A 20,450-nucleotide genomic window follows, 5' to 3' on the forward strand; every position below is an offset into this window, starting at 1 on the left:
GCAAAATGAATCAGGATAGATAAATTGGATGAGTTTGCGATCACACAGCAAGTTATCTAACCAGAGATGATATAGCAACTATATTTCATAGGCATCAAAATAACCAAATGAATTTCTTTGAAATCATAAAAAAAATTCAGGTTAGTATTAAGAATAAAATGCATTCATAGCTGGTAAAGCAGGCATTTATATCTTTGTAACGTGAATTAATACGAGCTGTGATAACTTGATTCAAGTAAGTGATATCTAGAGTGGGCACCATTATTAGTGCATGCACTAGAGAGTGTAAGATTACTTAGAAAACGAAAAGAAAAGACGAACACGTAATTTGACAATCTCACAGTTCCCATTGAATGAAAATTTGAAGAGCAAATCCTGGGTTTCATATCTGTAAACAGCATATCACAAATGTAGATCATCAGTTAGGCAAGTTCTTCCTCGTGCGTTGATCTACCTTTCAGCATGAAGTGTTGAGCTGGTGTCCCAACATAATGCTGGAACATTTGGGCTCAAATTTCCCCAGGCAGCAAGTCCATCTGCCCATTGAACGGGTGCCACAATCTGTAAAATAGAACAATAACTTCTTCAGATTTTTATCGCTAAATAGAGAAAGAAAAAGAAGCCTATTTTTATCAATCCAGTGGAAACAGCTTTAAAAGGTTTTTGCATGTCATTCGTCTTGCTACCATGAATGCTGACAAGTGAGGCATAAGTAACGTTTTCCAGCTAAGGCGAACAATTTCAGGTGTTATCTAGGCAAAGGCAGTCAAGATATTTCATATAAAGTGGCTTAACTAATAAAAGAATGTACTTTGTATAAAGACACTCAGAAAGACTAGTTGAATGTTTAGTGATAAATATATCAATCATATCCATAATAGGTTAAAGTCAATGTTTCTGAACAGCTTTAACTATAACATAAACCAAGCACGCCTAGCAAGACATCATATTGCCTGGTCATTGTAAGAAGATTTATAAATGAAACTTAAAAAGCATATTACTTACCAACAACAGCATAAAAAGCACCATGTCCAAAAAGCTACAATCTAGATCTTGAACCTTTTCGTCCAGGAATTTGTAGGGCTTCGTAATGACCAAAGCCATGATAAAGAACACAAATTGGATCGTCCTTCCCATATTCTTGGCCATACTCTGCTATTGCTATTAAACCACCAGCATCCTCATCCAGCATATAAACTGTGATTGGCATTCTACAAAATAAAGAGTGTCTTATAGAGAGTTGTAGATTGCTGAAATACATCTAAAATCTCCAGATTGATCAATAGCACATCCATCAATAAGACAAGACCAACACCACAATTTGTTGTTTTCAAGATGCCTCTGAGTCATGAAAGGAAATTATAATGATAACTTTGTGTAGAAGTTACCTGACAGCCAATCTAATTTCAGATCATGAATGCATGGAAGAAAAGGGTGTATGCCATTTGTAATCTTAGTTCAATCATATACACAAAGGAAGCAGAGCAAATAGCATAAAGGAAAAAAAAGAGAAAAAAAAGGAGGATAGCAAAATTTTAATAAGAGAGGATAAGGCATATACAATATTGATATGGAAACTTTTTGGAAATTGTTATGTGAAATTCCATGGAATTCAGAGAGGTAGATAACACAAGTACTTACTCAAGAACATGTGACGCCATGAATAATTCAGGCTCACCTCCCCAGACATGTGGCTTCCTAATTGTAGATACATAAGTATCAAAGTCACCCTCAACAAACCTGCAACATGATTAGCTTAAAAATAACTCATGCTTGACTGCCAAAATTTTTCTCTTACTAAATATCTTACTACCACTTATAATTGTGTCAATTCGCACTGAGATAGATACATTTGAGAGAATTTTTTGGAATTCCCAAAAGTCAAGATTGCTCTCCAAGTCAAATTATCAAGAGTGCAAGCTACCACCCAAACTGAATGATTTATGATTCTTATTTAGAAGCATCGGCTCACCATTCAGTCTCTGCTCGCCTCTTAACAAATTCATCAGCAACCTGGCCAGTTCATCGAATGAAACGAGAAGTTAAGAATATATTAGTTGGAACTGCTTGTGTGAGTAAGAAACAGCATCAACAAAAGTAGAATGTTAGCAATGTACTTCCAGAATAATGACAAATATACAACTGTAAGGTATACGCCCGGTGAACTTACCCTGGCCCTCAATTCATCTGCTAATTCTCTCTGAAGTTTCTCATCTGGCGGTAGCTTGCCAGACCTGAGACATGCCCCATGCATCACTGAACGGAATAAGCATCTTCCATCTCCTGGGATGCCTACAAGAATGACAAATTTGTTTAGGTAATTATCTGAGTGACCATGTCTGATATAATTATACTCAGGAACTTTACTAGTGCAGATATTTTATGAACTGCCTTAAAAAACAAAAAAGTCTTGTCTCACCAGTAATGGAATAATCAGTATAAATTTTTTTTCCATGAGAATATCCAGTGCTGTTTCCATCATTCTTGCTAGTTCTTCCCCTGGAAGCTTCAGCATATACTGGTCCTGAAGTCGTAAAGCACAAATAAAGCCCAAGCGAAGCGCCACCTGCTACCAATGGTAAGTTTCTAGTATTCCAAGAGACTCCCGAGAACTTCTCATGTGATGGCAAAGAAAGGCTCAAACTCATACTTCGACACCTTGTCGTTGATGCAAGATGAAATTTGCCCCCAGACAATCTCATTGAGGTGTCCATGTTTCGCTGAAGAATACTTCCTTTATGTTTGGAAAGAGTAAAAGAAGGAAATCTACATCTAGGTCTTCGAAGATTAGTAGAGGAAGAACGAAAAGACTTGGATAATGACACAACTGTATGTCTTTGTCGGAACAGGCTGGAACGAGAGCATAGACTGCTGGAATTGGATCGGGTCAACCACAGAGGAGACGTATAGCTAAACATCTATTTCCCAACACCTCCGTGCAAGATTGATGATTTCCAGAGTATATGAAATGTGAAACGCTAAAATTATAAAGCTGTTGTTTTGGTTTGTGTGTGCTAATGAGAAACACACAAATGTCTCTACATATATATCATGGTTCAAAACTGCTTTATCTGGACATAGGCGCCATTAAAATAATTCAATATTTGTGGCCTTGTCCATGCACAGCTGCATCTACCTAATCACATCAAACAAAAATTGTTACTTTCTCAAGCAAAGATTACAGCTGCCCCCTACTTCTACTCTACGTAGGATACAAAGCAGCACAAACATATGCCTAGATTTATCTGCAAGACATTGTAATAAAATGATCTTCTAGGTGTTTGCATATGAGAAATCAAGCACCATTCTCCAACGACTAGCAAATAATGGAACATATCCAGAGGGAAAGTGGAACATATCTCAAAGGATACAATATCTTCAGCTCTATTTGCAACCTTTGCAAAAAATGAGTAAAAGCAAATATGGTAATTACTGAGGGTCAGTAAAAAGTCACAGCCAAATCATATGTTGTTGGCAAAACCATATTAAGCTAAAGCTTCATAATTTTGTGAGGCAAAATCATGATTTTGGCACTCTAAGAAGACTAACATCCTGCATACAAACTACTGGAAGTAGCAGCGATACTAGTATCCTAGCCAGCACAGGAAGGGCGACATATCTATGTGCAGAACAAGAAATTGATCATTTTCATGTAACCCCACCATAAAGAATCTTGTATCTGAATTATAGCATACAAATCTTTGGCATTAAGAACTGTAAAGGAAATGACAATCACCGACAGCCCTGAAATTGTCTTACTCAAAGACTTCCATTAATCAATCTGTGGGAACAGGAAAGCCCATTTGCAATCCCACTTGAAAGTTCCTTCTTTTTTTTTTCCAGGTAATTTTCTGCTTTTGCCGACATTAATGCATGATAAAGAACTATATTTTATCCTTCGCTGAAATCAACCAACAAGAATTGTGACTAGGATTTTTTCTTTTTCCCTTCTTTTTGAATCTAGTACTCAGAATCAATCAAAATCAACTTTTGTCCGAACAATCCATAAAGATGGACATGCCAGAAATGTGATTTTTTTTTGTTTTTGTCATCATATTGATATCAAACAAAAAGGTGGGAATATCATGTCACGAACTAAAAAATCCAGCAAAGAAACAGAGAAGTTGCGGCATTTATTTCCTAAAAATATCAGAGAAGGTTCTATAACAGAAAAAAGGAAGAAGAAAACCCGACTTACCACGGTAGATCTCGGTCCGGAAGGCGAGGATAATATTTGTTGGAAAGAGAGGAGATGGGAAGAGTCGATGTTATATGAGCAGAAGAAAAAGAAGAGATAGCCCAAGACGGGAAGGATGAGTGCAGAGGCGAGGGATGCTCCCGTACCTGAAGCCGCCTCTTGCGGAGCAGGGAAGGAAGCGATGGACGTGCCCTCTCGAGAGAGGGCTTCCTCGCGTGGCGATAGGGATCATCGAGGGTGGAGCCGCCACCAGGTGCGGTGGGTCCCGCACAGGTTCTCATCGCTCTGCCAAATCTGCCCCTCTCCAAAGAACCCATGAAAACTACGGCGACAGCAACGCTTGCCTCATCTCAAATCGGAAAAGCTGATTCTTCTGCATTCTGGAAGTGCTGCTCCAAAACAGGGGGCGACGCCCAGAAGCCACATTCTACATCACATGATGATAACACAAGCAGGTTTGGCACGACAGATCAAAGGTCTAGAACAATCGCAGTCGGAGAAACTACTCATTTTTTGTTGTTCTTCTTGAAGTCGAACAAACACACAAGAACAAAAACCAAACCTTTGGTACCTACGCAAGGAAGCAAAGAGAATCTCCTTCGCTATGTTCGGTGTCAATGATCCATCCTAAAAGCATCATTCAAATGACTCATTAACTTCATGACCTTCAATCACTGATCCAAAATACTGTTTAGATCTTACAAATTCGATATAGGGCTAAATTGGAGCGTCATATTAATATCGCAATCAATTCAACGGAAGCAATAAATAATCCCCAGAAACATGAGGGAAACGATCCAAATTGGTTCTATTACTCGAATCGCCGACAAAATATCAAACCACGCATTGTAAGATATCTCGAAACGAAGAAGAAGCAAACACGAATCGGATCAGAACACCCATCACATATTGCGGAATAACGAAACCTCAGGACAATAAATCGCACAAAAGAAAGTAAATATACCGTCAGTAAAGCCGCTCGTGGATCTCGATGGTGAACTCCCTCGTCTCCACCCCCCCCCCCCCCCCCTCCCCCTCCTCCGTCACCTCTTCCTTCTCTCGCTCTCCTCCCTGTTCAAATGAAAGACGAGATCCGGAATGACAGAAACGCCACCTCCGTTCATCTCAATTACGACACTACCCTCACGTGATCTCACGTGGCTTCTAGCATTGATGAGCACATAAATTTGTAGTTATGATTACTTGTAAGACGAAAAAAAGGCTCAGCTAACATTTCTTTTATTGCATTAAACTCGATCGCCGATCACATTCACGCGAACAATCCACTGCTCAGCTTTCAAGGAAGGAAATGGGAGTAGAAGAAACAAAGAGATACAGCAATAGGAACGATGAGGCTTCCCCTTCGCTTCTTCCTATGAGGCTACTGCAAGTAGAAGGCGAAGAAGGAGAGGAGGGAGGCCCCGATCACGGCGCCGACAGCGGGAGTGACGGCGAAGGAAGCACTGGCGGGGCCGGGGCCGGGGGCGGGTGCATCGGCCGCCAAAGCAGCGGTGGCCGAGGCGGCGGCGACGAGGACGGCGCAGGCGAACTTCCCCATCTCCATTGCTGACACCGGCTGAGCTGCGGGGGAGATGAGGAAGACGGTGTTGCGGGTGGGGCTTGTGTCTCTCCTTTGCAGGCCTGAGGAAGGAAGGAGTGGGTGGAGGGGGTTTTATAGCATGCTTCGAGGGTTCGTGGCCTTCGGAATGGGTGGTGGCCATGTTTCAGTCTTGCGAAAGAGAAGGCTTACGTGCTTGCAAGTGCATGGTCAGCGGGGGAGTTCGTTGACCAGTAACCTAATTTTAGAATATAAATCGTGAGGTGAGCCACTCAAAGTGGATATCAACAATAACAATTACCTCACAAGCTTTTTGATCTTAAAATCAAGAAATTGGCTGGAGTGACAAATAGAGTGATGCAAATCACAAAACCTTCATTGTTGAAGATGCGAAGAACATGAGAAGACATCATCATGCAGCAGAATACCCATAAATATCGACCAATTCTGAATGAAATAACAACTGAAGACTGATGAGAAGCTTTGTTGTTCTCATCAATAATCACCAATAATCATTGCAAGAGCAAGTGCCATCCTTGAAATGATGGAAACGAATCCGGTCTCTGATGATAACTTCTTGTGAAGAGAACTTGGATACATGCTTTACAAAGGAATGGCAGTCCCCACAGATCCTTAGGTTCTTCACGATTCTTATAGTGGAATGAGGTGCAGACCTTAACAAAGCGAATGCTAAAGCTAGCTTCTCACTGTGCCTCGACAACCAGGTCTCTTTATCTTCTTCGCTTAGATCTAGTAAGACATCTTGGGTCACTGGTGAATACCCTTGGTGTCTTAGATCACTCCCCATCTTGTCCAGCCAGGCATACATGGCACTGGCCTCAGGAAGAGAACAACTCCCTGCGACAAACTCATACACAATCCCATCCAGTTCCACAGAGCTAGAACCTGGATCCTTCCTGATGCCAGTCTGCTTCAGTGAACTCCTCACTTCGGAGGCATCAGCCCATCTACCTGCAGCAGCAAATATATTAGAAAGTAAAACATGGCAACCAGATTGCTGGGCCTTCAACCGAAGAACATCTTTCTTTACTCTATCCGTGACTGCTACATCTTTATGAATCCTACAAGCACCAAGCAGAGCTCCCAATACCATGATATCCGGTTTCATCGGCATACTTCTTACTATTCCTTCTGCCTCTTCCAACGATCCTGCTCGGCCTAGTAGATCAACCATGCATCCGTAATGCTTCATTTGAGGCTGAATCCCATGAACCTTTGTCATGCTCTCAAAATATTGTTGCCCCTCATGGACCAGTCCTCGATGAACACATGCCATCAGTACGCCAACAAATGTTATATCGTCGGGTTTCAGACCACATTTCTGCATCTGTTCAAATGCTTCAAGAGACTCACTAGCTGCCCCATTAATTGCTAATCCTGTTATCAAAGCATTCCAGCTAGAGACATTCTTACGGTCCAAAGATTGGAACAACTTTAGAGCTATGTCAATGCTTCCACACTTAGCGTACATATCGATCAGAGCGGCTCCTAGATTCTGGTCATCATCCAGTGTCATATGGTTCTTGTCTATGTATGCGTGTACCCACTTTCCTTGTTCCAGAGCTGCAAGATGTGCACAAGCTGAGAGCACACTGACCATTGTTACCTCATTGGGTTTTATCATGCGGACCTTCTGCATCTCTTTAAAGAGCTGCAATGCCGCTAGAAACTGGTTGCTCTGTGCATACCCTGAAATCATGCAACTCCAAGAAACTACATCCCTTTCGGGCATCTGATCGAACAACTTCCTTGCAGCATCCATCTCCCCATTCAGTGCATACCCAGAAACCATCGAATTCCATGACACAATGTTCCTCATGGGCATCTCATCGAAGAATTTCCTAGCCACCGGCAACAACCCGTGCCTTGCAAACCCCGACACCATCGAATTCCAAGTTACAGCATTCCTCTGCACCGGCATTCTGTCAAACAATGATCGTGCAACATCCAACTCGCCTTTCCCAGCATAACCATTGATGATTGCGCTCCACGACACCTCGTTTCTCACAGGCATCTCCTCGAAAAGCCGCCTCGCAACCTCCAATGCGCCAACTTTGACATATCCATCAACGACTGTGTTCCAAGAGACGACATCCAACAGCTCGGAGCTCAAGTCGAAGAGCTTCCGAGCCGAAACCATGTCCCCGAAAGCCGAGTACATGGACAACAGCGTGTTCAGCACATATATGTAAGACTCGAACCCTCGTCTCAACACCTGGGGGTGGATTTGGATGCCACCGGTGGGGGAGCGAAGACTGCAGGCTGCCTTGACGAGGGAGGGGAAAGTGAAGTGATCCGGGGGGGACGCGGAGCGGAGGAGGGAGACAAAGGCGAAGAGTGACTCGCAGGGGTGGCGGCGGCTGCGGGAGAAGGCACGGATGATGAGGTTGTAGAGGAAGGTGGTGCAGGAGGGGGCGAGATGGAAGTACAGGCGGGAGAGGGCGCGGGAGAGGAGAGGGGACGAGCGGTGGTCAGGGAAGAGCGCGATGAGGTCAGAGAGGCGGCGTAGGGTGGCTGGGTGGCGGACGTCTCCGGCGATGACGAGGCGGGCGAGAAAGGGGCGGAGATGGCGGAAGGCGAGCGGGGAGCGTAGGAGGGTCTCGAGACGGCGGGAAACGGGCGGGCTTGCGCGCATCGTCTCCCGACGACTGTTGCGCGCGAACCCCTTCACAACGAATACATATATTATAATGCTTTAAGATTCGGAAAATTGTGATAAAGGGACATACACAAGCATACTGTCGTAGAATTGACGAGTTAATACACGAATGTATACTGTATAAGATTCCTGGTGCCTGTGTGATCATGTCTCCACCACAGCAAGATTGAGACATCACAATTAGATCGATGGACCAACTCAAATAAAAAGGGACAGCAATTTTAGATATTCCAATAAAGAAAAAATTAGTCACGTCTATTATGATCCTTATGGATGGATGCAAGTTACCGATGGGATTTGCTGTATGGGTACAGGGTCCAGCTTCTGCCTTGAATGGACCCTGTCTGGGCCTGACAGTAGTTCCCGTCTTCGACGGACGGATCGAAATCCTCCACGTGTCATCACTCAGATGCACAGCTCCGTTGCCGACGCCCATTAGTTAACTAATAAGGAAGAAGTTTTTTCACATATATCCTTTTAAAGGTAAACAATAGCAATTTGGCCCTTTAATTTCAGATGGTAGCCAATCCAATGCACTCCGACCAATGGATATTGACTATTCATATTTATATTAATATTTAAATGATTTCAGATAGGTCCCAATTTGACATTGGAAGTAACTCATTTATGCACTATTAGGGATATGAGTTAAAATATATTTAAAGTGGCATACATATCTGTAAAGTTACAACGATTATTTGCACATATATCCCTGTAAAATTTATATTCTCATAAACGATGCTGTAAGAGGTATATGAGATGATAAAGACACAAAGCAATGGAGAAAAGAGGAGAGGAAAGAGAAGGGAAGGGGAGGGGAAGATAAGAACAAGCTTGCCGTTCTGTGTCTCTTCCAAGCGGGATTCTTCCTTAGTCTCATCTGTCCCCGTCTCTCTCTGTAGTAGTAGTAGTAGTAGGGAGAAGCAATTACTGCGGGAATTATTGGGGTTCCCACTAGAAGAGTAGAAGAAAGAGGAATACGAGTCAGATCTTTGTCTCCTTCTCTTCTTTTGCTACTGTGGCTTTATCAGACTGACAGAGCTCAGAGGAGAAACCCATTGTTGATTGGTTCCGAAGCTCCTGTTCCTGCCTGGCTCTGATGTGGTTGGGGTCATCCCATTTGCGCCTCCATTTCCAGCTTTCCCTTTTACCTTCACGTTTCCTGTCTGGGTTACTGTTTCTCTTATCAAAGTGTGATTGTTGCCTCCCTCTTTTCTGATATCTCTTGTGGTGATTTGGGTTTGGTCTTCCTCTAGTGGGAATCTGCTCCATTTCTATCAAAAGATTGGAGCTTTTTTGCTGCTTTCAGCTTCATCTTGTGTGGCTTTGGTCCCTTAGGGTTCCGTTGTGTCTAATTGATCTTTGCTTTGAAACATCTTCTGTGAATTTTTCGCAGATTAGTTGTATTTTTTGGAAAAAAATTGAACTTTTATTTGATCTCCGTCGTTTTTGCTTTCTGGGATTCCTGAGGAATCTTCAAAATCGGATTTTTATCTGAGGTGGAATCAAAAGGTGCGCATTGATCTATGCCTGGGCATTGAAATTATCTGCTGTCATTGGGTTTTAACTTCGATTGGACCTTGTTGTCTTTGCAGATCTGACAGGACTTGCATCTGAATCAGTAGAATAATTGGATCAATCATGGCTGGGATGAACGACAAGGACGCCATGATCGAGGACTGGACCCTTTCAAATCCCAGTCCAAGGACCTTAATGTCAACCTTCTTAAGCGAGGAGTTTGGTTCAAGATCCTCGTCAGGCTTCTTGGCAGGGAAGGAAAATGACGGGCCTGCACTGGAGACGGAAAAGATGGATAAGGTTACAAAAGAGGAAGAGGGTGAGGCATCGAATGATTTCCTATCAGAATCAAATTGGTCTGGAGCTCACAAATCGAACTCGCATGGCGGTCTCGCTGAGAGGATATCTGCTAGTGGTTTTAACGTGCCCAAGCTCAATACTGCTCGGATTGGGCAAGAAAAGATGGCTTCATCTTCCTCAGATGTCCGATCTCCATATCTGACCATTCCACCTGGTCTGAGCCCTACATCATTGTTAGAGTCGCCGGTTTTTCTTTCTAACTCTATGGTATGAATTCTACTTGATGTAACAGTAGGCATTAATAAGCAAGGGATGAATTCTAAATCAGACCATGCTGGATATCCGCATATCGTAATGCCTGACTTTTCTTTTTCCTAATAATTTTCTTTAGGCTCAACCATCTCCCACCACTGGCAAGCTTCATTTTGCACAGAACAATATTGCAGGCCCAGCTTTGATGTCAGTCTCATCATCTCGTATTAAAAGTAATGACCTACTCGAAGATGCTCCTGAAGCATTCGCTTTCAAGCCCCTCCTGGAATTACACTCCTCATTTTATTCAAGTTCTGAGAGGATGGTAGGTCCACTTTAGCTGCATTTTTTTTTTCAGCAATCTCATGAAACTGCATTTGAAATTGAAAACATAGCAATGAAAGATCACAATTACTGACCATTTACAAAAAATAGGACAGAACATAACTAATGTAATACATGTAGTCATTATGTAGCCTACCTGTCCATGTTGGCTCAAGGACCTTGAATACCAATGATCAAGATTGATTCCAGTATTGAAAGCTTCACTTGTCTTGTCTTTTTGTGTGGATAAGGGTAAGGATTCGCAATCGACGATAAGCGGTAGCCTTTTGTTTGCTTTTTAATGGCTAATTTCATTTTGTTAAACTTTGACATCAGAGATCATATATTTGAGAGTCTAGTGTGGTGGTCCACAAGTTTATGACTTCCAGAAGTTATTGGAGATACATGACATACTACAATGACCATACCTATGCTGGTAGGCAACTAGGGAATTGCATGAAAAGATTATGAAGAGCGACATTTTTGGAGAAATTAGGACAACATATCTGGAATGGGGTACTTCAAATCTTTGTTAAATTTCTGAATAGGCAAGTAAGAGAAGTATTTCTACAGAAGGCCATCTTCAGACACCGTGATTACATGCTTAAATTTAATTATGCCAAGAAATGTCCATTCATGTGGTTGTCTAAACTGTTACATCTTAAAGGCTTTGCATTGTAATCTCTGGTTAAACATAAATTTTTAACTTCAGCTGGACACAAATGCCTATTGACATCCTCTTCAAAAAGATTGTTTTAGGATGTAAATTCATTGCTCCTTGCATGGCAAAAATTGCACACATATCTACTCAGATTCTGATGGTATGCTTCAAGTACAGAAAGTGTCATTCATCGTGTTGCTATTTGTTGTCTTTGGAATTTCATGCATTTTTTTCCCTTCTGTTCTGTTCTATAATGTCAATCATAGTCTTGCTTGAGACTTGTATGGCAGGTTACCATATGAAATGTCGATCTTGATACATATGAACATATTACCTAATAAAATTATTCAAGTTGATTCAGTGTTAGTGCTTGCAATTGTTTGAAAAATGTTCTACTTTGGAGATGACCCACTTTTTATTCACAGGACTATCATATCTGTACAAACCTTTGCATGATATTAATGCTAACTAGAGTATACAGAGATTTTTTTCCCCACTTATCCATAGATCTTGACTGGTAATTATGTCAACATAGGTTGCTCCAGGCTTAAGTCAACCACAAACATTATCAAGTATAACTGTACCTGTTCAATTGGGGAAACCTAAAGAAACTGGAACTTTGGAAGCTGGCCCTATGAATTCCCAAAATCAACACGAATTCAACCTTCAGGCTGACAGTAAAGATGCTACTGATTCTATTATGTTCAAACATAGTATGCCTGATTCTTTCATGGGAAGCGACCATGCTCTGCCCCTTGATGATGAACAGGATGGAGACAGAGACCTTAAAGGAGAGCCTTCATCTGTGGCTGTTGGTGCTCCAGCAAAGGATGGTTACAATTGGAGGAAATACGGACAAAAACAAGTAAAGGGTAGTGAATACCCAAGAAGTTATTACAAATGCACTCACCCAAACTGCCAGGTAAAGAAAAAGGTGGAACGCTCTCTTGAAGGTCACATCACAGAGATTATCTATAAGGGTACCCACAATCATCCCATGCCTCCTCCAAATCGCCGATCTGGTGTATTGTTGTCCCACCCATTTAATGACCCAGAGATTGATGGTTCTGCTCAAACTGGATCACAAATGAATTCTGATAGCAAGACCATGTGGACAACTAGAAATATGGGGAACGAGGAGCAAGATTGGCAGGGTGATGGCCTGGAGACTACAACATCCACCCATGTAGCTGCTGAATGTTGTGACCCTTCTGCTACTACAAAACAGACTCCAGATATAGCTCGTTTATCCTCTGATGCTATAGATGTTTCATCCACAATGTCCAATGAAGAAGATGAGGATGATAGGGCCACTCATGGCAGTGTATCACTTGGCTGTGATGGTGAGGGAGATGAGACCGAATCCAAAAGAATGTAAGTTTAGTTTATTTTCTAATTTACTTCTTGCTGCTAACTTGATTGGGTCAATTTTTCATGTGAGCTACAATTTGCAACATCCCTTTGTTAGGATACATCAATTTGGTTCTATTTCAGGAAGCTAGACACCACTGCTATTGAGATGAGTGCAGCTTCTAGAGCAGTTCGTGAACCAAGGGTTGTGGTTCAGACAACCAGTGAGGTTGACATTCTTGATGATGGGTATCGTTGGCGCAAATATGGACAGAAAGTGGTTAAAGGAAATCCAAATCCGAGGTGTGATTTTGCATTATATGTGCATGTTTTTATTGAATGGTTACACAAATTTGATAGTGGAAACTGCAAGAACTTTAAACTTTATCTTCACAAGATCTTATTTGCTATGCAGACCTATTCAATGAAAATTAACAAATTTCCTCTGAATGAAGTTTTTTTTTTTTCTTGTTTTTGCAGAAGCTATTATAAGTGCACACATCCAGGATGTAATGTTCGGAAACATGTGGAAAGGGCAGCACATGATCTGAAGTCAGTGATCACAACATATGAGGGTAAACACAACCATGATGTCCCTGCTGCAAGAAATAGCAATCACCCAGGCTCCATTCCCTCTGGTACCATATCCAATACAGCGGCACCTCATGAACCTCATGGTCTACTCCCAAGAGTGGAATCTGCCCAAGGCGGTTTAGTAAGGCTTGAAGGCCATGCACCTTTTAGCACATTTGGCCTCCCTGGAACACAGCAGCTAAGACCAGCAACCAGCTTCTCTTTTGCGATGAGCCAACCAGGTTTTACGAACCTTGCTATGGCTTTGCCGGGTCCTCTAGCTCCAATGAACGTGTCAGTTCTTCCTTCGGTTCACTCATATCTGGGCCACCACATGCCTGTTGAAGGATTGATGATTCCTAAAGGAGAGCCCAAGGAGGAACCGATGCCAGAGTCGGAGTCGAGGCTACCCATGCCGAATGCAGGTCCAATGTACCATCAGATGATGATGAATGGCGTACCGCTAAGACCTCAGCTGTAAATATTACTACAGACTGAAAAAAAAGATGTTCTGCATACCTGAGAAGAAAATTTTGCTTTTAATCTTTTTTCTTTGCAGTTGAGAATCCGAACAGCTTCTGCTTTCATCCTCAGCAGAAATATCAAAATGTCTTATGTGACAAGTTTGTGTATTGTGCCAAAGAATGTGACTGATGAATTGGATTTGTCAAAGTGGTTTGGTGTGTGTAGTTCTTATACAATTCATTTAATTACATAATTGTAAGGCATATGTTGTATCTAAAAAGAGTCCATATCAATTTTAAACTACTTCATGCTGTCTATTTCAATTTATCTGCTTAGTGCCAGTGCAAACTGAAATGCACTCTCAGAGATTTGCAGTAGTGAAGAGGAATATATATATAATCTCTCTGAAATAATTGCTTCTTATACTGGTCCTTTTAAAATCTTAATGGAGCATATATGTCCTTATAAAATCCAAAAACATCATTTTGATTAATCTTCATCAGTTAACTATCTTTTGATCATAATTGAAATTCTAAATGACATTAATGCCCCCCCTCTCCAAAAACTTAATGTGATAAAAAAAATAAGGAAAATATTTCTTCCATAACTCAAAAAATGCATTTAAAGCCCATTTTTCGTTGTGATGTAAGTTTTCACCATCTTGAGCATGACTCACATTCTTCTCCACAAACAACAAACTTATATGATCATTACTCCAAGCTCGCAACATGGACAAATTAGCCTGTCTGACACACATTGTCATCGCTTATTTCACTGTTACTTCCAGTATTTTGCTGCTGCTTCTTCTCTTATCTTAACTAATGTTCTCCTCTCACACTCCATTAGAAGCTTGATCTCATCTTCCTCCACTACATGAGAAACTAAGTTTGGGAACTAAAGGATTACTGTTAGAATGACTTTTTATATTCCTTAATTCATGAATCTATATATACTAGGTTGAGGAGGATTTGATTGTCCTTCGATCATGCCCATGAATCAAGATGATTGCCCTTAAATCATGGGATATTGATATGATGGAGATACAAAAGGTACGTGAATTGATATCACAATCTATCAAATTTTGATGATTGATTTACGATCGATGCTTAATCATGCCCTAATAATCATAAGTGGCTTTGTGAGAGTCTGCTAATTGGTCAAAAGTATAGACGTGAGATACATATAATTGATGTTTAATAACTTGGTCTCTAATGAAGTAGAAGTCGATAGTAATATATTTGATATGAGAATCAAATACAAAAATAAAACATAGATATTGTTATAATAGATTGTTGGTAGGGCAAAAGGTGACACTGAGTTCAAATTAGTGATTCAATTGAGTTCTACAATAATAATGATAATAATGTGATACTCAACTTCCGTGAAGAATGTACAATTATTTTTTGTTTCTTGGAGCTCCAACTAATAGGGTTTGTATTGAGGAATATAATATATATTGATGCGGATGTTTTAACATTAGCGTTTCTTGCTCAATCAACATCCGTACAAGCATAAAGATAAGAGAATGATTATTTTCAAAGAAGACAACCATGATTGAGGGTTTTTTAAGGTATCATAGGATATGTTTTAGTAGTCCAATGAGTTATGAAGGGTTGATGCATGAATTATAAGAGTTTATTAACTGAGATGTTTGAACCAATGAGTCATAAATACTATCCAAGTATTTATTGATACAATGTAGAATCCAATAAAGGATTGCCATCATCTATCTTAAGTGACTCACCGTAAGAAAATGGGTGACAACTTAGTTATCATTTTAATGTTCATCTTCAATGGAAAATCTTAAATATATTTTTTTAGAGAGAGAAAAAGACTAGTGGATGTAAATACATTCTCTATATCCAGAAAATATATCAATGACCCTAAAACTTTAGTAGAGAATCAATCTGTCAGTTGTTTAAGGAGGTGGTTGATCTTAATAGAGTTGTTGTCTATGATAATAATGTTATCCACATAGACTAGTAAATATATGATATATTCCTTTATTATCGTATCAACAAGGAGTTATCAAATTTAGAATTAACAAAATTGATTGACATTAGATATGAGCCAAGTTTATTATATCATGCTCTTGGAGCTTGGTTTGCTATATATATCTTTTCAAAGTTTATATATATGTTTAGAATATTGAGAATAAACAAAAATAGGAGGTTGTTACCTAAAGATATCATCATTAGTCAAAGTTCAGTCAAAATCCAATATAAAAAAGTATTGTTAACATCTAGTTATGTTAGCTTTGAGTGATAGTCAAACTCACGATAAGTCAAATTATTACAAGTATTAAGATATAATTGAAGGTTTTTGTAAAGTTAATGCTCAATCTTTCGTAAAACTCTTTAGTTACTAAATATGTTTTATATTTAGCAATAGATTCATCCGGGTTCCTCTAAATTCAAAAAATCCACTTATACTAAATGATATTTTCTATAAGATTTAATGATATAAAGGGTTTATATAATATTGTAGAGTAAAACATATATTCCTCACACATGATTTTACGTCAATAAGATGTTTTTTTAGCTTGGGTGATACTTGTGGGTTGTACAGATGAAAGAATAGCTTATGATAATATAGAGATCAAGAATTTGGTATAGTTTGAAGATATTATTTTTGAAATGAGTTGTCATACTCACATACTTAAATCCTTTAAAAAAACAAGTTACGAAAGAACTTAATAAAAATATTATTTTATTTATAAAATTAAGACATAAAAATAATTTTTTTTTAATTTAAAGTACATATAAAATATCATCAAATTTAAAAATGATCGTATATAAATTAAGTATCATGGAACCAATACGAGTGATAGGTATATCATTACCATTGATGATGTCTTCTTCGTTACCATAATAAATAGATAAATTCTACAAGCTGAAAGTGATATGATATGAAGCTCCAGAATCAATAATTCAATTGCCTTGAGTAATCGAACTAATTGTTTGAGGCCAATTTTGTATCGTAGCAGACTTCAATCTAGATTGGCATACTTTTATTATATGTTTCACTTTGTTATAAAGTTGGCAAATGGTTCTTCATTTATTGTTGATTTCATTAGGATGCTAGAACTTTTGGTAATTATACATTTGTTGGGGTTGAAGTTGGAGTTACCATCATAATTAAAAAATTGATAATAGTATGATGGATGGTGGCTCTGTTGATTACTCATGTGTTTAAGAGTTCCTGTTTGATCTTTTGTTAAATTTCTTATTGTTTAGATTGCCTTTTCCTTTGAAATTTTGGTTGAAGTGAGTCGTGATTGTTGGTCCTGTAGATTGAGAAGATGAGACCTAATCTGGGAAGGCGAAAGAGTTTGATCTCATCTGATGGAGGAGATGAGAGCTAAGAATGGTGGAGATCAAATTTGGAAAGGACCTCTTCGTTCCCAAGTATAATCTCGATCGTGAGTATTGATAGCATGGTCAAGAGAATGTTGGAGGCTATAAACTATCGTCGAGAGACCGACCATAGATCCAAAGTACCGGTGAGTTCAATGAGTCATGAGGACGTTGATCAAGTTATTGGGAAGAAACTATGAAATGTATAAGATTTAATTGTCTAGTTCATTTTGATAGTGAGCTCTTGATAGCTATTTATACACACTCAACATTTTTCTCAATTGCTTAGAGATTTCCTCAACTGCCTTGAGGCAATCTTATTTGCTTATCATGCCCCCACAAGATTGAGCTTCCATCAAGGATGTCAATCTTGGACCGATTACATCAAAATGAACTAAACAATTACATCTTATACGTTTCATAGTTTCTTCTACAATTTCTATCTTTCTATATTATTCGTTTAATTTTTATCATGTATCAGAGCCAAATAGAAGATTAGAAAATTGTGCTCGCCAAGATGCGTAGTTGCCACTTTTGGGTAATTTGAAGGGAATAAGTACTGCAGCATTGATGGTGATAAGACTTTACAATGAACTGCAGAGGAGGCTGCAGCGATGGGCGAGGAAGCTACAACGATGAGCAAGAAATCTACAACGATTAGGTGAAAAGAAAGAAAAAAAAAATCTGCAGCAGTTACAGTTGTAGAAAAATTATTACTGCGGCAAAGGAAAGCGGCTGTAGATGGAAGCTGTAAAAACTGTAATCGTTCCTATTGTCACTGGCTCGCAAAAAGGCAGTGATGGCTATGGCGGTAAGGATGGTGACAGCAGCACTTCTCGCTCGAGTGAGATGTGGGAACGAGGAGGAGAGGTATGGCCGAGGAGCAGTTGCTATTTATACACACTTAGTAGGGAGGTTATACACATTCAGCATAGAAGATTTTTCTCAACTGCTTAGAGATTTCCTCAATGAGGAAATCTTATCAACTTATCATAGAGGAGGGTCACTAGCGGTTTGCTTATCTATCCGTCGAGTAGAGCTAACCAAAGGTGGAGGATCAGTATAATTGCATAGCATGTCAAATTTGCAAGGTAAATCATATCACAAAGGCGAGATCACGTAGAGGAATTACGTGTCTTCGTCTCCGGTGCAAGCCCAAGCAACGAAGCAGATCGACAATGGATCATTCATCGAAAGCGTCGACTATGTTATGAGCAGGATGCACCGGTTGGGAGGAGGCACCGGCGAGGAGACGGTGTAGTTACAACAACACTGTCATTGCTGCAACGACAGTAGCAACAGGTGAAGATGAGCAGAAGATAGCACAGGCAAAGTGTCGTTGGGTAAAGAGGGAGGAATTGTTGATGCTGTGACAGAGCAACAAGGAAGAGGGAGTTGCTATCGCTGGGGTATCAAAAAAGTGGAAGAATAATTGCTGGAGGAATCATTGTCGTCCAGCAATGTGGTGATCAAACTCGATGGCGGCTCTCACCATCACCAAGACGAGTTCGGATTAGCGAAAGAATCTGCACGGCCAAGTTGTGCAAAAGCTCATGGGATAATTATGTGCAGAAAGCAAATCTATGAGTCAGTCAGTCAATCCTGGGTGCTGCAGGTCTCTTCAGAAAACAAAGAAAAGGAGATCCTGGGAACTGAGAGAGCTGCACGGCCTACAGATTCAGCAACTGCACTTGCCATGGCCTCATAGCCACATGCAGTCCCCAGTGACAGCCAGTGAGCCACTCCCTGGATAGGAAAGAGAACATGGACCCTTCCACTGGATTCTTCTTGGCCAAGACAGAGCCATGCGCTAAATGCCACAACCTACACATCAGACCAAAAGGCAGCAGCCAAGCCCCACACTGTCAACGTTCATCTTTCTGTCGCTATTGAGAAGAACTCGAGAAGAAGCTGTGTGCAGGGAAGGAGATGGTAGGGTTTGACTGCTGTCCAGCTTTTGCTATTCTTACTTACCGAATGCTGTCTTGTTGTGGGATTTGGAGAGTAGAAAGGATAGTGTGATTAGTTGAACCACTAGTGCTACCTTCATGTTTTAGATACAGAAGCTATCCATTTTACTAAGCTTCATAGTCTTTTGATACATCAAAAGCAAAGTTTGATCTTCACAGCCTTTAGAGGAAGAAAGATGATCATAGGTTGGGACCAACATCCTTTAATGTGTGTGGTTGAGTTCAAAAGAAGAGCAAAGAAGTCATAGGAGAAAATAAAGTTGAGAAGAACACAAGTCATGACACTGATGAATGGGAAAACTTCTGCCTGTTAATTCTCTCTTCTGAAACTTTTTAGAGATAAACCGAATCTTCAAGAGGAAAGTTTGAAGGAAAAGGAAAAAAAGTAAAAGATGAGTGGAATCTGCTAAAGATTGATGCTTGTAGAAAGAAGGACTGAATGAGCAACAACTGTTGGATGAGAACAAAAGCACAAAAATCTTATTGCATCGATCAATCATTGAAGGTTGCATATTATAACTCTCTCTCTCTCTCTCTCTCTCTCTCTCTCTCTCTCTCTTGAGACGGATTATTGGATTAAGAAAAATATTTTTTTACCTGATACTTAAAATATCATTAAATCGGTCTATGGAGTAAATCGGTTTGATTATAGTATTTTCAATGATACAAAAATAGAAAATTGGGATATTTTAGGTATTTTATAGGTAAAAAAAAGAGATGCTATTAGAAAATTTTGAATATGAAATTACTTTATGGAAATAACATAAAAATAGAATTTTTTTTAAAAATCATCTAAACTAATATTATTGTTGGAAACAATTGTTGATTTTATATGCATTTGTACATCATGTCTACGTAACGGTGATAACTTGTCGGATCAACGGCCAAAGACCACTACACGTGCCTTCAAACACTCAGTCAAATCTTAAATTAGATTCTTGGCACAGGTGGATGTTGATGAGGGTAATAATGACGATAAGACTCGGGTGGCGTCAACTGCCCCAGATGACGCCTCGCGCCTCTGTTGACCTGACAGCACCTGATCAACACGGACCAGAACGCCGACCGAGGCACATTAACATCCTGCATAGGCTCGATCCCTCATGCCACGCCAACGTCAATGTCAAACGCTACCAGAAGTATGATCCTACTCCTTACGGGTAGGCACATTAGGCAACGATAACCCTCACTATAAAAACCCTCGCGCTTCGAGGAAATGGGAGGAGGGAGGACAACATAAAACCC

The 20,450-nt window shown here is 40.1% G+C and overlaps 4 protein-coding genes across 7 annotated transcripts; 1 reads left to right on the plus strand and 3 right to left on the minus strand.

The window, feature by feature from the left end:
• Positions 1-327: 327 nt before the first annotated feature.
• LOC135637607 (OVARIAN TUMOR DOMAIN-containing deubiquitinating enzyme 4-like) lies at positions 328-5,220 on the minus strand. 4 transcript variants are annotated; one of them, XM_065150248.1, is made up of 10 exons: positions 5,163-5,220; positions 4,761-4,825; positions 4,199-4,625; positions 2,651-3,136; positions 2,420-2,566; positions 2,171-2,292; positions 1,973-2,013; positions 1,642-1,740; positions 1,006-1,211; positions 328-561 (listed from the first exon to the last, which is right to left on the minus strand). In XM_065150248.1, exons 4-9 carry the CDS (start codon positions 2,916-2,918, stop codon positions 1,040-1,042), a joined length of 849 nt encoding a protein of 282 aa, XP_065006320.1. In that variant the 5' UTR covers positions 2,919-3,136; positions 4,199-4,625; positions 4,761-4,825; positions 5,163-5,220; the 3' UTR covers positions 328-561; positions 1,006-1,039. The 4 variants fall into 4 exon arrangements, with proteins under 4 accessions (XP_065006320.1, XP_065006319.1, XP_065006317.1 ...); XM_065150247.1 differs by having other exon boundaries at positions 2,420-3,136; positions 4,345-4,625; XM_065150245.1 differs by having other exon boundaries at positions 2,420-3,136.
• Positions 5,221-5,418: 198 nt separating this feature from the next.
• LOC135637608 (arabinogalactan protein 23-like) lies at positions 5,419-5,847 on the minus strand. Its single transcript, XM_065150249.1, has one exon. It carries the CDS (start codon positions 5,760-5,762, stop codon positions 5,580-5,582), a length of 183 nt encoding a protein of 60 aa, XP_065006321.1. The 5' UTR covers positions 5,763-5,847; the 3' UTR covers positions 5,419-5,579.
• Positions 5,848-6,208: 361 nt separating this feature from the next.
• Positions 6,209-8,414, minus strand: LOC135637606 (pentatricopeptide repeat-containing protein At3g62890-like). The gene has a single exon (XM_065150244.1). It carries the CDS (start codon positions 8,410-8,412, stop codon positions 6,259-6,261), a length of 2,154 nt encoding a protein of 717 aa, XP_065006316.1. The 5' UTR covers positions 8,413-8,414; the 3' UTR covers positions 6,209-6,258.
• Positions 8,415-9,233: 819 nt separating this feature from the next.
• On the plus strand, positions 9,234-14,202 carry LOC135637605 (probable WRKY transcription factor 2). Its single transcript, XM_065150243.1, has 6 exons — positions 9,234-9,948; positions 10,032-10,521; positions 10,646-10,831; positions 12,027-12,865; positions 12,986-13,144; positions 13,322-14,202. The coding sequence occupies exons 2-6, from the start codon at positions 10,078-10,080 to the stop codon at positions 13,893-13,895; spliced, it is 2,202 nt and encodes a 733-aa protein (XP_065006315.1). The 5' UTR covers positions 9,234-9,948; positions 10,032-10,077; the 3' UTR covers positions 13,896-14,202.
• Positions 14,203-20,450: the final 6,248 nt, after the last annotated feature.

This window comes from Musa acuminata, chromosome BXJ3-5 (genome assembly GCF_036884655.1).
Source record: "Musa acuminata AAA Group cultivar baxijiao chromosome BXJ3-5, Cavendish_Baxijiao_AAA, whole genome shotgun sequence".
Classification (NCBI taxonomy): Eukaryota; Viridiplantae; Streptophyta; class Magnoliopsida; order Zingiberales; family Musaceae; genus Musa; species Musa acuminata.

Excerpts from the sequence above, each read along its gene's own strand:
- LOC135637607 (XM_065150247.1), bottom strand. The coding sequence starts at position 2,918 with ATGTTTAGCTATACGTCTCCTCTGTGGTTGACCCGATCCAATTCCAGC. Across the intron at positions 1,741-1,972 it reads AGGCGAGCAGAGACTGAATG|GTTTGTTGAGGGTGACTTTG; the intron begins GTGAGCCGATGC and ends ATCATGTTGCAG. Across the intron at positions 1,212-1,641 it reads ATGGCGTCACATGTTCTTGA|AATGCCAATCACAGTTTATA; the intron begins GTAAGTACTTGT and ends TTTATTTTGTAG.
- LOC135637608 (XM_065150249.1), bottom strand. The coding sequence starts at position 5,762 with ATGGAGATGGGGAAGTTCGCCTGCGCCGTCCTCGTCGCCGCCGCCTCG.
- LOC135637606 (XM_065150244.1), bottom strand. The coding sequence starts at position 8,412 with ATGCGCGCAAGCCCGCCCGTTTCCCGCCGTCTCGAGACCCTCCTACGC.
- LOC135637605 (XM_065150243.1), top strand. The coding sequence starts at position 10,078 with ATGGCTGGGATGAACGACAAGGACGCCATGATCGAGGACTGGACCCTT. Across the intron at positions 10,522-10,645 it reads TTTTTCTTTCTAACTCTATG|GCTCAACCATCTCCCACCAC; the intron begins GTATGAATTCTA and ends AATTTTCTTTAG. Across the intron at positions 12,866-12,985 it reads GAGACCGAATCCAAAAGAAT|GAAGCTAGACACCACTGCTA; the intron begins GTAAGTTTAGTT and ends GTTCTATTTCAG.